The 12,585-nt window shown below is 40.2% G+C and overlaps 1 protein-coding gene across 1 annotated transcript; it reads right to left on the bottom strand.

Moving 5' to 3' along the window:
- Nucleotides 1-3,932: 3,932 nt before the first annotated feature.
- On the bottom strand, nucleotides 3,933-12,429 carry mrpl44 (mitochondrial ribosomal protein L44). Its single transcript, XM_036558778.1, has 5 exons — nucleotides 12,236-12,429; nucleotides 8,715-8,937; nucleotides 7,834-8,079; nucleotides 6,523-6,701; nucleotides 3,933-4,385 (listed from the first exon to the last, which is right to left on the bottom strand). The coding sequence occupies exons 1-5, from the start codon at nucleotides 12,406-12,408 to the stop codon at nucleotides 4,208-4,210; spliced, it is 999 nt and encodes a 332-aa protein (XP_036414671.1). The 5' UTR covers nucleotides 12,409-12,429; the 3' UTR covers nucleotides 3,933-4,207.
- Between the last annotated feature and the right edge of the window lie 156 nt (nucleotides 12,430-12,585).

Here is a 12,585-nt window from a genome sequence, read left to right as displayed (position 1 = left end):
TCCGTTGGCGCCACCCTGCGGGCTGATGCTCCAGTTCAGTGACCTACTTGCGAAGCAGGGCTAGCTATAGTCTTCTGGGGACCCCATCTCGTTTGCTGAGGTACTGTAAAACTACAGGCTAACAAATAACAATGACTACCATAAGCTGTCTAAATTATATACATTCATAACTGACTAGTTTGTCTATAGGTGCTGATTGAATGCTCGTCTGGGGTTCTAATAAGTTACCATTTTAATTACAGACAACCTGCTCAGCATTCTGGATCCAGGGGTCTGTCCCACTATGCAGTGTTTCTTGCTTACCCAGCTAGATCAATCTAAACCTGGTGGCAGTGATGACAGTGATGCTTTTTAACATTATAAATGCTTTGCTTTCTATATTTTTAGGTAGTATCATTTCTTTTTCCTTTTTTAGAGACGACTCCTCATGTTTCACATGATTGGCTGCTCATAAACACTTCAATGAGCGCACACACAAATATTAATCACAGCCTGAGTGTTTAAACCTGGATTAAAGTCTGTTTGTTAGGTTTCTTGAGGCTGAAACTCAGTCTGAAAGCCTGTCTCAGTTGAACGTGTTTTGCTAAACAGACCCCAGATCCACTACACCTCGGCTTGTACTGCTACAAGCCAAAACGAATGGCATAATGTTCACACCACATAAAAGACAAACATAACTTTTTCCATTTAAGCTTTTTCTCATGATCTCATTTTCTTTTCTGTGTTTTTCCTCCAGATGTGTACATTCTGTTTTGAGACATGATTAACAAGTTGCTTTCTTTTTCTCATCACTGGAGCATCTTAGACAACATTATGGTACAGTAATAAACCAAGTTCTTAGGGAGCCCCCCGACACCTGCAGGGCCCTAAGTAGCTGCATTAGAAGTCGCTTATCAGGTAGAGCCGGCAGTGAGGCGAAATATGAAAAAGTCAAAATACATCTTTTCTTTTTTCCACAGCTGTGTTGGTTCAATGTGGTTCATAAGCTGTTCTCTCTTAAACCAGACAGTTAACACAACTGTGGGTGACCTATGAGCTGATTATCCAGCTCTTAATCAGTTAAATCGGATGTCGCTATGATAAAGCTAATTTCCACTAAGGATTTGCCGTGTTATGTTAGTGCCAAGTTAGCAGTGGTGTATGGTCACATTTCTCTCTACAGTTTCTGATATAGAAATATGATAAACATGTCCCACAGAGCACTACAGTGTCAGCAGAAATGAAATAAAATAACAAGGAAAACGAAGCACTAAGAAGTAAAAATGAATCATATTACAGAGGAAATCAAAGTTCATGTTTCTACAGATCTCCGGTGAGGGAGGCTGATTACTTCCTGTGAATGACTGGCCTTAATTCATTACTGATAACAGCCTTGCAAAGTCTAATCTTCAGGCCCTTTAACGACGTTTTGAAATGTCATCTTCTTCCCTTTTACCTAGAATAAGAAAAGGCAGCCAGAACTGTGTTCACCGCTATTTATTGCCTGATTTACTAAATTCCTTAAACGTCACGGTTTCTCCTATTAAGCATTTTTGTAAGAGCTACAGCCATGCGCAAAAGTTTGAACAGTCGGACATTTTGTTGATTGTCTAAGTGAAAGGAAGTCACACATCCTCTACAGAGAACACACATAACACATAAAAAAATATAACAAAACGTTTGCACAAGCTGCTTGCAACAGAAAATTAGAATGTGTCAATACATTTCACCAATAATGCCATCCTTAAAGTCCTCGCCACATCAACTTTCTCTTCTCTAATGTCCTGCTAACACAGAGACATTTTATCTCTACTTTAATATACACCATATGGCCAAAAGTTGATGGACACCATTCCTAACTATTGAGTGTATAAAATTAAGCTCAATAATGCAATCTCCAAAGACAAGCATTGGCAGTTGAATTTGTTGTACTGAAGAGCTCAGTGACTTTAAACATGCCACTGTCATAAGATGCCACCTTTGCCACAAGTCAGTTCATGATATTTCTGCTCTGTTAGATTTGTCCCGGTCAACTATAAGTGCCATTACTGTGAAATGGTAGCATCTAGCAGCAACAACGGGGCCGCCAAGTGCTGAAGTGTGTTGTGTGTAAAAATGGCCTGGTCTCTGTTGCATCACTCACTAAAGTGTTGCCTCTGAAAGCACCATCAGCGCAAGACCTGTGCATTGGGAGCTTGATGAAATGAGTTTCCATGGCTGAGCAGGTGCACATAAGCCTAAGATCGCTATGCGCGATGCCAAGCGCCTGCTGGAGAGGTATAAAGCACAGAACTGCTGGACTCTGGAGCAGTGGAAATGTGTTCTCTGGTGATGAATCATGCTTCACCATCTGGCAGTCCAGTAGATGAATCTGCATTTGGCAGACACCAGGAGAATGCTACCTACCAGAATGCATAGTGTCAACAGTAACGTTTGGTAGAGGAGGGATAATAGTCTGGGGCTGTTTTTCAGGGTTTGGGCCCCTTAGTTCCAGTGAAGGGTGATGTTAATGTTACAGCACACCAAGATATTTTAGACAGTTATATATTTTCAACTTCGTGGCAACGGTTTGGGAAGGCTCCTTCTTGTTCCAGCATGACTGTGCCCCTGTGCACAAAGTGAGCTCTAGAGCTCTATAAAGACATGGTTTGAGAAGTCTGGTGTGGAGGAACTCCAGTGGCCTTGAATCCAACACCTTTGGAATGAACTGGAACACTGGTTGTAACCCAGGTCTTCTTGTACAACATCAGAGCCTGACCTCACAAGTGCTCTTTTGACTGAATGGGCACAAAGTCCTACAGACAGACTCCAAAAGTTCTATTAATTATGACATTTTAGTCCAAACAAAAATCATAACACTTTTTCTATATGTGTTTTATAACTAATGCAATAGTGTTAATAGGTGTAGCACATTCAGATTTACAAAAACATGAATTTGTTCACAGAATACAACCCCGTTTATCCCTCATATTGGGAAAAAAAACACTTTTAATCAATCATCAATTAAATCTTAGCACATACGTACACAAATATATAATAATATGCACAATAATATGCAAACATGGCAAAAAGAAAAATCTTATCACAGAGCACCCAGGAATGGATGGATCATGTGTGTTTATCCAGGATATTCATGTCCAGTGCATGGTTTGCAAGTGCTTCCATCTCTCTATATCATTTTTCTACACAAAAAATGCTCCTGCATTTTTTCAGGAGGGCGCTTCAGAGTTGAACTGCAACTTCAGTGGGCTTGGAACCAGGAGCTATCTGCTTCAAAAAAGCGTTTGTGAAAACTCCAGCAGGTTCATAAATGTCTTTTCCTCAAGCAGTACAAGTTATTTTATCAGTTTGGTTAGTCTAGTGGTAGCAATATCTGCAAGTCTTACAATGCAATTGGAGCTAATTTGCTGCTAACAAGCACCAAGCCAAGCCAGTAAACAGCCTAAAACTAGTAACAACATACTAAGAGAGAGCAATTGAGTGTGCAAAAGTTTGAGCACCCTGGTCAACTTGCATGTTCTGCTGATTTTCTAAGTGAAAATACGCTAACACATCTTCTGCAGAAAACTTATTCCTGTACATTATAATACACAATTAACTTGCTGAATTTAACATATTGGCAAAACTCCTATAATGTAGCCTGTGCAAAGGTTAAGACACATTTCATATTTTATGTTTTATTTTTTTCCAAAATGTTAAACTCAGCAAATAAATCATGCACTAAACTTTGCACAACAATGCCATATTTAAGTTCACAGTAGAGGATGCATTAACTTATTTGGACTGGGGGTGTTCAAACTTTTGCATGCAACTGTATAGGTCAGTTAGGGTATAAGGTTTCTCTGAAACAGACACTCTTCTCTGGTGCCCTTTAAAAGACAGATCAGACAAATTAAGTTCAAAATGAGGTAGGAGACTTTAGTGGTGTTAGATGAACTGAACTAAAGCAGGTATCTGTTAAAAATACGGGTGCAGACTTTTTTAATGACCAAAGCAGTAAGAGTACAGTGTGCAACTTCTGTGGCTGCTGAAGGAATCAATATCTTACACAACGTCTTCCACACTGAAATTAATGAAGGAAGGTGTGAGAAACAAGGAGAGACACTGGATGTCTACTGATGTTCTTGTAAGCATAACTCTGCTCTTCTAGAAGTGGCCAAAGTTGCATTTTTGGTGAAGAGAGAAGAAAGCACATGCCAGGTGGAGAACAAGGAGATCAAAGAGTGCGTTATCCACTGGCGACTGCCCGGGAGGCCGCTGTTTGGGGCTTCTCTTGGGGAGGGGAGAAGTCAAAGGGTTTGCGGGTTTCCGTGTAGCCAAAAAGTTTCCTCAGAGCCACACGTGCTGCCTCCTCCTCTGCAGCCAGTAGAGTCTCGCCAGGGCCCTGAGCCAGCAGCTTTCGATCGCTAAAACACATACACGCAGATATGTAAGGAAATAACAACGGCTTTGAGAAGTTTTGCATTTTTTTGTTGTAGCACTAGGTTGGCTAACACACAAAATATTAAATATTTTGACAGAAAACACAAAACTGGTCTTAGATAATACAAATGATGTTTTGTTGATTTTCTAAGGGACAATAAGTTAACACATCCTCTACAGAGAACACACTTAAATAAGATTTTCTGCTAATTTTAGTGCATCATTTCTATTTATTTGATGAGTAACATATTTGAAAAAAACAGCATACAATATAAAATGAGCCATATCTTTTGCACAGCCCACATCTTGTTTTTTACAATATGTTGAATTCATTAAAACGTGCAGAGGTGTGTTCTCTGTAGAGGATGTGTTAACTTATCTTCACTTAAAATCAACGAAACATCATTTGATCAGGGGTCTTCAAACTTTTGCATATGACTGTATGATGTAAGACCTGTCTTGTGTTTGTGTTAGCCAGGCCAATCCACTACAAAAAAAGAAAAAATTCAAAATATGCACCATTATATTCCGGCAAAGAACTGAAGCCAGTAGACTTCAAGATTTATTCAAGACTGGAACTTCTATTACATTGGCTTTGTTTACATCTGGTATGAAAGGGGGGGATTTAATTTTTCAAAATTTCTGCACAATTCAAGCATTGAGATAGAATCAGTTGTTCAGAGCGGTTTGATGTAAAAAGAGCTGCACTGTAGAGAAACTCATCAACTCTCACTGATTTCTTAACAGTAGAGGGGATAGGAACCAGGTGTCACAATGTGTACAGAGCAAATACAGCCATTTTATTTACTATCCAAAACCACAAGTGAAACCAAAAGTGTTCTCTTAGTTTTTATATGTAATGTTAATAATGATAAAATAATACTTAATATGAAAAAATAAGTTTTCTTGGTGGGCTATTTTACTTTACAATGCCTGCACAAACCTCTCCATGAATGGTTTTTGGAAATGTACTTCTTAGTCCAAAAGCTTCCAAATACTATCAGAAAACAGTATTATCAGTTATCATGCAATGTATTTGTAACCATTTCATGTAATAATTTTGTGAGGTAGATTTTAGAGACATTACACACTTTGGACATCTGGTTCCCATCATCACCACTGTGAATAACTTTGATTCAGTGTTTCTCCAGAATGAAGAATTTCACATCAAACCACTTTGAATGACTTTGGCTACACTCACATTACCAGGCTAAAGTGGCACAATTTCTTACAATTTTGGCCTTCATGTGACACAGCTGTAATGCTTTTAGAGTTGTGTGGACACACAAATCTGATCTTTTAAAATCAGTTCTGAGCCACTTTCATATGTGCTTCTAGATCAGATACATATCTGATTCAGGCCATGCGACCTTAATTTGAACACTCAGATCGGAATTCATGTTTTTTTTCCACAACACATACCCTATTATTCAGTGTTAATGAGGCAGCAGCGCCAAACCTGAAGTCAGTGCCAGTAAACAATGCAAAAGCAATAATTTTTGCCTTCATCTTGCTCTAGTAATGAACAGCTGAGAGCCGATCAAAGTGAATTATATTTATGATGAAGGCTTGTTCTGCTGTTTTTTTTGTTGTTCAGGACGCACGTGGTTCATTCACTGATTAGAATGTGCGTGTGCTGGTCATTTCAGGACACAGGATCATTCAAATGCAAACCACCAAGTTATAAAGATCAGATCTGAGAAAATAGGAATTGAGCAATGAGTCTTGTAATGTGAACATAGCGTTAGTTTTCATTATAACTACAGAATTACACTGATACGCTGAAGCATATATGTAATTCAATATTAACATCTGCTCACCGTTAATGTGACTATAGTGATCGCAGCATGTTTATACTTGCCCTTTTCAAAAGCTGCTACTGTAGCCTGATCATATGATGCTAGACCATAAATGCAGATCACAATGCTCAACCACCTCAGTAACAACTATATTCACATACATTCTGTACTGCAGCTACAATTATCTTCTAAATGCATATACAGGAAACATCCAGATACATTTTAATGCTAAGTCTAAACCAGGGCTTGTTTGTAATGACTTTCCATGAAAGAGACTTAATTCAGATTTCCAAGTACTGTCTTTCTATCTGACCGCATATACCTGTAAAGGCCAACGAAGTAAAGTGGAAGGACAGTGCTGGCCCCGGCGGACTGGATGAGCCGCGGTTCAGGGAGGGCCATTCCTCTACGGGTCAGCTCCTCCACCAGCAGCCCCATAGGGTTCACCACCTTCCACATATCGAACAGGTCCTTCCCTATCAGCTGGGTCACCAGGAAATCCTACATAAACACACAGACCTGGGATCAGTATCATATAATCACAGAGGCCTAACAATATGGTGGAGAGAGTATGTATATCAAAACGTTTCAAAATTACAGGTTTAAAAGAGACAGAGTAAACAAAACTACATTTTCTTTGCCAGCATGTTATTTGTCAATGTGTCTGCCATCTGAGGAACTGTGAAATGTGGAATACTGGCATATCTTTGGAATACAAGTTCATTTTTTGTGAAAACGCCACCCCTGAGTGAAGGCTGAGCCGAACCTAGAACATCTACTGCTCCACCTCTTGCAGTCTGAAATTGACCCATTCAGATGCTGCATTTACTCGAAACTCGAGAGAACCGTTGCTGCTGGAGGTGGCAGAATTTTACATCATTACACCATTCAAAAACATGGAATATCCCGTTTTCCATTGTCTGTCTAAAGTCATGGTATAATATCAGCAGGACTTGCCTCTTTAACAGAGGAGAAGGGCATTTCTGGCCCCTTAGGATGTATTCAATTTGTTCTTTTTCAGTCAGAAATGCTACCCTGCTGATAAGGACAAAGATTTTAATGAGTAAAATGATTTTTGACGTCATTTACATAATAGCCGTATTGGAACAGTAAGAAATGAAGAATTTCATTACAATATGCTGTATATGTATTGTAACCATTTTAGATACAACATATTTTTGAAATCTCAGAGTCCTAACGCTAGTCACAAACATGATGGGTGCTGATAAAGTACTGAAGCACTTGTGCATAGCAGTTTAACTTGCTAAGCAGTGATTGGAGGGTTTAGAAAATAACATGGAGCTTGGTAGATTTTGATTGGCCATAATACAGTGACAGTGCTCACAGAAAACAAATCAAATTTTATTATCCCAGAAATGCAGCATAATAAATATCCTGTCACCATTTGATTAGGCAGGCCTGTGATACTGTGTCTGCGGCCCTAAGTAGACTGTATTATCGTAATGGAGCTGTTTCTGCATTTAATCTCATGAATGGAGGGAAAAAAAAAAAACTTCTGAAACTACCAAGGTCCAGACCCCGATGCCCTCATAGCTAGTTACGGCCATGTTCATTATATTTTTTTGTGTTATTTTAAAATGTTTTTTTTTTTGGAAAGTATGGCTGATCTTACCCTGACAAAAAGCCCCGCCCTCTCAGCTCCACTGCTCTGCTCCAGAGCACCAATCACAGCAAAGAATGTTCCCTGAAGGATGTTGTCTGGAACAGGAAACTCGGCGGTCATTGCCAGTTCCTCCACTGCCAGGTTCCGTGCCACATGACACATAACCTCGGACCCCGTCAAGTGACCCACAATGGCTGTAACCCCTGCCTCGGGCAGGTTAGGGAGATTGCTCTTGCACCAGTCTCTGAGGAAACTCTGTAGGTTAAACCATTCAGATAAATATATTACAGCTTGGTGTCATCAAGAAACATGGAAAAAGATTGATCTTGAAAAACACATGAACTTATTAGCTATGAGATCCAATTCTACAACCTACACAATTTTCGTGCATTTGATTTTTTTTTCGTTTTCTATCACCACCAAATATCAGTCAGTTCCCACACCACCAATCAGTGACCTCTTTAAAACATAATTGGGTTGAATGTGTCTATTTAGCCGTTCGAGCGTGGAATAGAAATTTGGCATGTCATAATTTTGCAATACCATCATTTATAAGTACCACAGTATACCTCGTTACCATTATACATACAGCCCTATTTTGGATGAACTATTCAAAGTTTATAGCATCATTTGTATCAGATTTCCAGGTTGCTAGCTTAAACATTAAATTTTAATCAGCTGTTTCTTTGTTTTGCAGTGACTGACAAGACAAACCAACAAAGAAATCATGCTCATTGGTCCTAAAAACATTTAAAAAAAAAGCTAAACATCCCCAAACTTTTGACAGGCAGTGAATAATAACGTTTTGAGACCAACTACTAGCACTGGACCTCTTATATTCTCTTTCTTTTTATGGACCTAGTGTGAATCCATGTATTGTCTGGCCTCACCAGTGTGAACTGCTGGCCGTGTTCTCTCAGCTCAGTGTTGTCTCTGAGGTTCAGAGCAGCACCTTCGGCGTCCAGGCCCAGTGTCCGCCGCCTCTCCTCCTCACCGCGCAGGTAGCAGGGGTTCACAAAAGCCGTCTTCAGCAGCTCCAGTGAGAAACTCTCCTTCAGCCGTGCGCTAAAAGCTTCAACCTCAGCGTGGTAGTCCCAGTTAGGCTGCTGGGAGCTGGAGAGAGGAGGAATACACTCACTCACTAAGAAGAACACAGTGAAGAGGGACTCTGGTACAGCAGTGTACCCACATGTATGTCCATCTGGGAGGTGAGGTGTGGGGATTGTACTTCAGTGTTTCCCTCAAATAGGTTATACTTTGGTTGTACTACAGGCTGTGCTGTTTTCAATTTGATGGCTATGTGAACACAGCTAGAAATCTGAGTATAAATGGCAGAGATGGGAGTAGCTAATTTATACATACACTGCCTTCACTCTAGAAAAGAGTAGAAAACGTCCAAACATTTAATTTAGTTATTCTGTTTACCCTAAACATCTGTCCTGCTGTCTTAAGTGAATGCAGTACAGCATTAGCATCACCATTAGCATAAGAATTCACAGCAAAGCCCTCTTCACTGCTTAATATTAAATGTTTTTTCTGTAATTTGAATTGGAATCTGTTCTGAGTTGTACACGTGAGATGGGACAATAACGTTACATATCAATTTGATTTTAGTCACATAGAACACAAATAAACGCTTGTTAGTGTACATTTTCACACCTCCTCATGTAAAACTGAACAGGGCTTTAGAGAAATGCATTTTGGACATTTTTGCTCTTGGACATTTCAGGCTGTAGACCTACCACAGGCTCAGAAATGGATCTAAACCATCATTATCAGCACTCACAAAAATGCCAGGTTTTGCCATCTGCCATCTGTTTTCATATAGGCTTGAAAGTATTTGGACAATTCTACCAAATTGGTTCAAACTGCAGTTTCACAGAAAAAAAAAAGATTACATATTTAGAGTTTAGATATCTATAAGGATTATTTAAAGCATTAACAGAGATACTAATAACTAAATATGTACAAAATCTTTAAATTAAAAAAACTTGTCCCATGTTTTCACGTCACTGTTGAAACACAATGGGGCCTCTTTTCACCTCACCCCAACAAGCGTTTTGCTGATCGGATCACGTTCACGATCACTTGCCGTATGTGTTAATGTGCTTTTCACATGGAAAAAGTACAATCGGATCTCATCTGGTCACACTTTGGGAACTCAAATTCCCAAAATGGTCACGGAAACAGTCACCACTAAAACATTTGGTAAAGTTTCAGTAGTGCTATTATTGTTTTGTTAGTGACAAAATGTAATGTTTAATCATTAATTTAAATCAAATTAAAGTAAAGGAAAAGCATTTTAGTCTTAAGCCCAAGTCTGTTAGAATGTTTTTTGAGCTCTGACTCACAACGAGTTCAGTAGAATGATCCACATACATTCAAAGAAGACATAAAAACATAAAGTAAGCCTGCAAATTAAAGTCTTAGTGTTATTTGTACGTAACTGACAACTACATAGCCTTGTAAATGAAAACTGTATTTGTAATATCCAAGTGCAATTATTGTAACCACACATATATATATATATATATATATATATATATATACACACACTATATATTATCACGAGTCACAATTGTTCACAGTTACAGTGATAAACCAGACATCTGAAGTATTTAATGCCTCTAAAGCTACTTCACGCAAAGTTTTCACATGAAATTGTATGAACACACTGCCTGAAATATTGATTTACGCGATAAGGTTTTGGCATAAAATCTAATTTTTTTTACACAGGGTCATGAAGTTTTAACATCATTTTACATCAGAGTTCTCTGAATGACTTTGTTTACATCTCAATGCATGAATTACGGAGAGATTTTGACAAATTGGTGGAGTTCCCCTTTAAGTGCACAGTTTCTAACAGCTCATATTTCTTAATCTGGTATTTTCTGTGGCAAAGAAATGGCTGTAGGAGAAGAATTTTGAATGCAAAATTAAGTTGTTCTTTTCTACCAGAGCACTTTTTTAGATAATTTTTGCATTAGCTAAATCGCTATATCCTTGGTGTGGGGCAGCACGGTGGCGCAGTGGGTAGCGCTGTTGCCTCACAGCAAGAATGGCCTGGGTTCGATTCCCGGCCGGGTGACCAGGCTCATTTCTGTGTGGAGTTTGCATGTTCTCCCCGTGTCTGCGTGGGTTTCCTCAGGGTACTCCGGTTTCCTCCCACAGTCCAAAAACATGCAGTTAAGCTAATTGGATGCGCTAAATTGCCCCTAGGTGTGTGTGTGTGCATGTGTATGTCTGTCTGTCTGCCCTGCGATGGACTGGCGGACCTGTCCAGGGTGTATCCTGTCTTCTGCCCAATGACAGCCCAATGACAGCACCCCACCGTGACCCAGAAGGATAAGCAGTTCAGATGATGTATGTATATCCGTTGTAAACTTGCTCACTCAAAGGCCAGTTTAAAGACTATGAAAATCCCCTTCTGATGATGCATACTGAAGGTGGGAAGAACTTCTGACAGACTATAAGCACTTTGGGCAGATACTTGAATGCAGGCTGTTAGGAGACGTGTCAGCCTCTTTATCAGTGGCTCTGTTTGCAGTCAGGATCTCTTTATCACAGTGGGGGGATTCTCAGTGGTTTAACAGGTATTCTGGGACTAATTCCAGACGCATTTCATAGCTCCCTAATGGGATCTTAAGGTGTTCTACAGGAAACTAGTGGTCTCCAAAGACCACTCCATTAAAGGGGAATTCTACCAATTTTTTATAATTTCTGAATACTTCATTGCAGAGAAACATATAGACTGATTTCCTCACAGTGGTGACAGGAACCAGGGGTCACAATGTCTGCAACACAAATACAGACATTTTATTTACGTACACGTGTCTTCTGAGTTTTTCTATGTAATACTGATGATGGGAAAGTTTTCTTCTCGGATTACTTTGCCTTACAGCAGCCTGCATGTAGCCATCCACCACGAATAGATTAAAATACATTTTAAGCCCAAACTTAATCACAAAACAAGGTGTCAGACATCAAGCACTACATCTAATCATTTCATACAATATCGGTCAGTGAGGGAGCTTTTAGAGGCGGACGTCTGGTTCCCATCACCACCACTGTGACTCCGTTTCTCTGGAACAGAGTTTTTCTCACCAGACCACTCTGAACGACTTAGTTTACATCCTAACCATTTATCTATGGAGACATTTTGAAAAAGCTGTGGAGTTCTCCCTAAGCCAGTTAAGAGAGAGCAAACTTGTCAGGTCTTCTCAATGCCTTCCAGTGTGAGTCTAGAAAAAGACTGAAGCCTCTAGAAAAACAGGAGAAGACGTGAACGAACAGAACAGTAGTTTTTTGGACACCGTTACAACATCAAGCCTGGAGGAGCATCTTTCCTTCTACCCAAACGGCCTTGAGCTCCTCCTCCAGCCCAGGGAGGTCTGACTGAAGCTGAACTCACCGCGGCTTCGGCTCCGGCTCTCCCTCTATCCTCCTCTTCCTCTCCATGATGAGCGTGTAAGCCTTCATCCACCTCTTCTTCTCCCTGGTCTGACTGAGGAGGACATTCCTGCACACATGTCCATGACCGAGCACTGACACACTCCGGCTCAGGAGCCTCCAGCACGCCGCCATGTTCCACCAATCTGGAGCAGCATCCGGAGAAAGTCTAGCGCTAAACCGACTACAGCGCCCTCTGCCTTTCGGAGGACTGAAGAGACGCATGGGGGCGTTCAAAACCGTCCACCTCGGCTCGCTCCCTAGTGTACTCGCTTGGCCCCGCCATTTTGTAGTCAATCTAAAAACAGAAGC

Source organism: Colossoma macropomum, unplaced genomic scaffold, assembly GCF_904425465.1.
Source record: "Colossoma macropomum unplaced genomic scaffold, Colossoma_macropomum, whole genome shotgun sequence".
Taxonomy (NCBI): Eukaryota; Metazoa; Chordata; class Actinopteri; order Characiformes; family Serrasalmidae; genus Colossoma; species Colossoma macropomum.
Note: the sequence above shows the minus strand (reverse complement) of the source record. Positions and strands in the feature narration are given on the sequence as shown.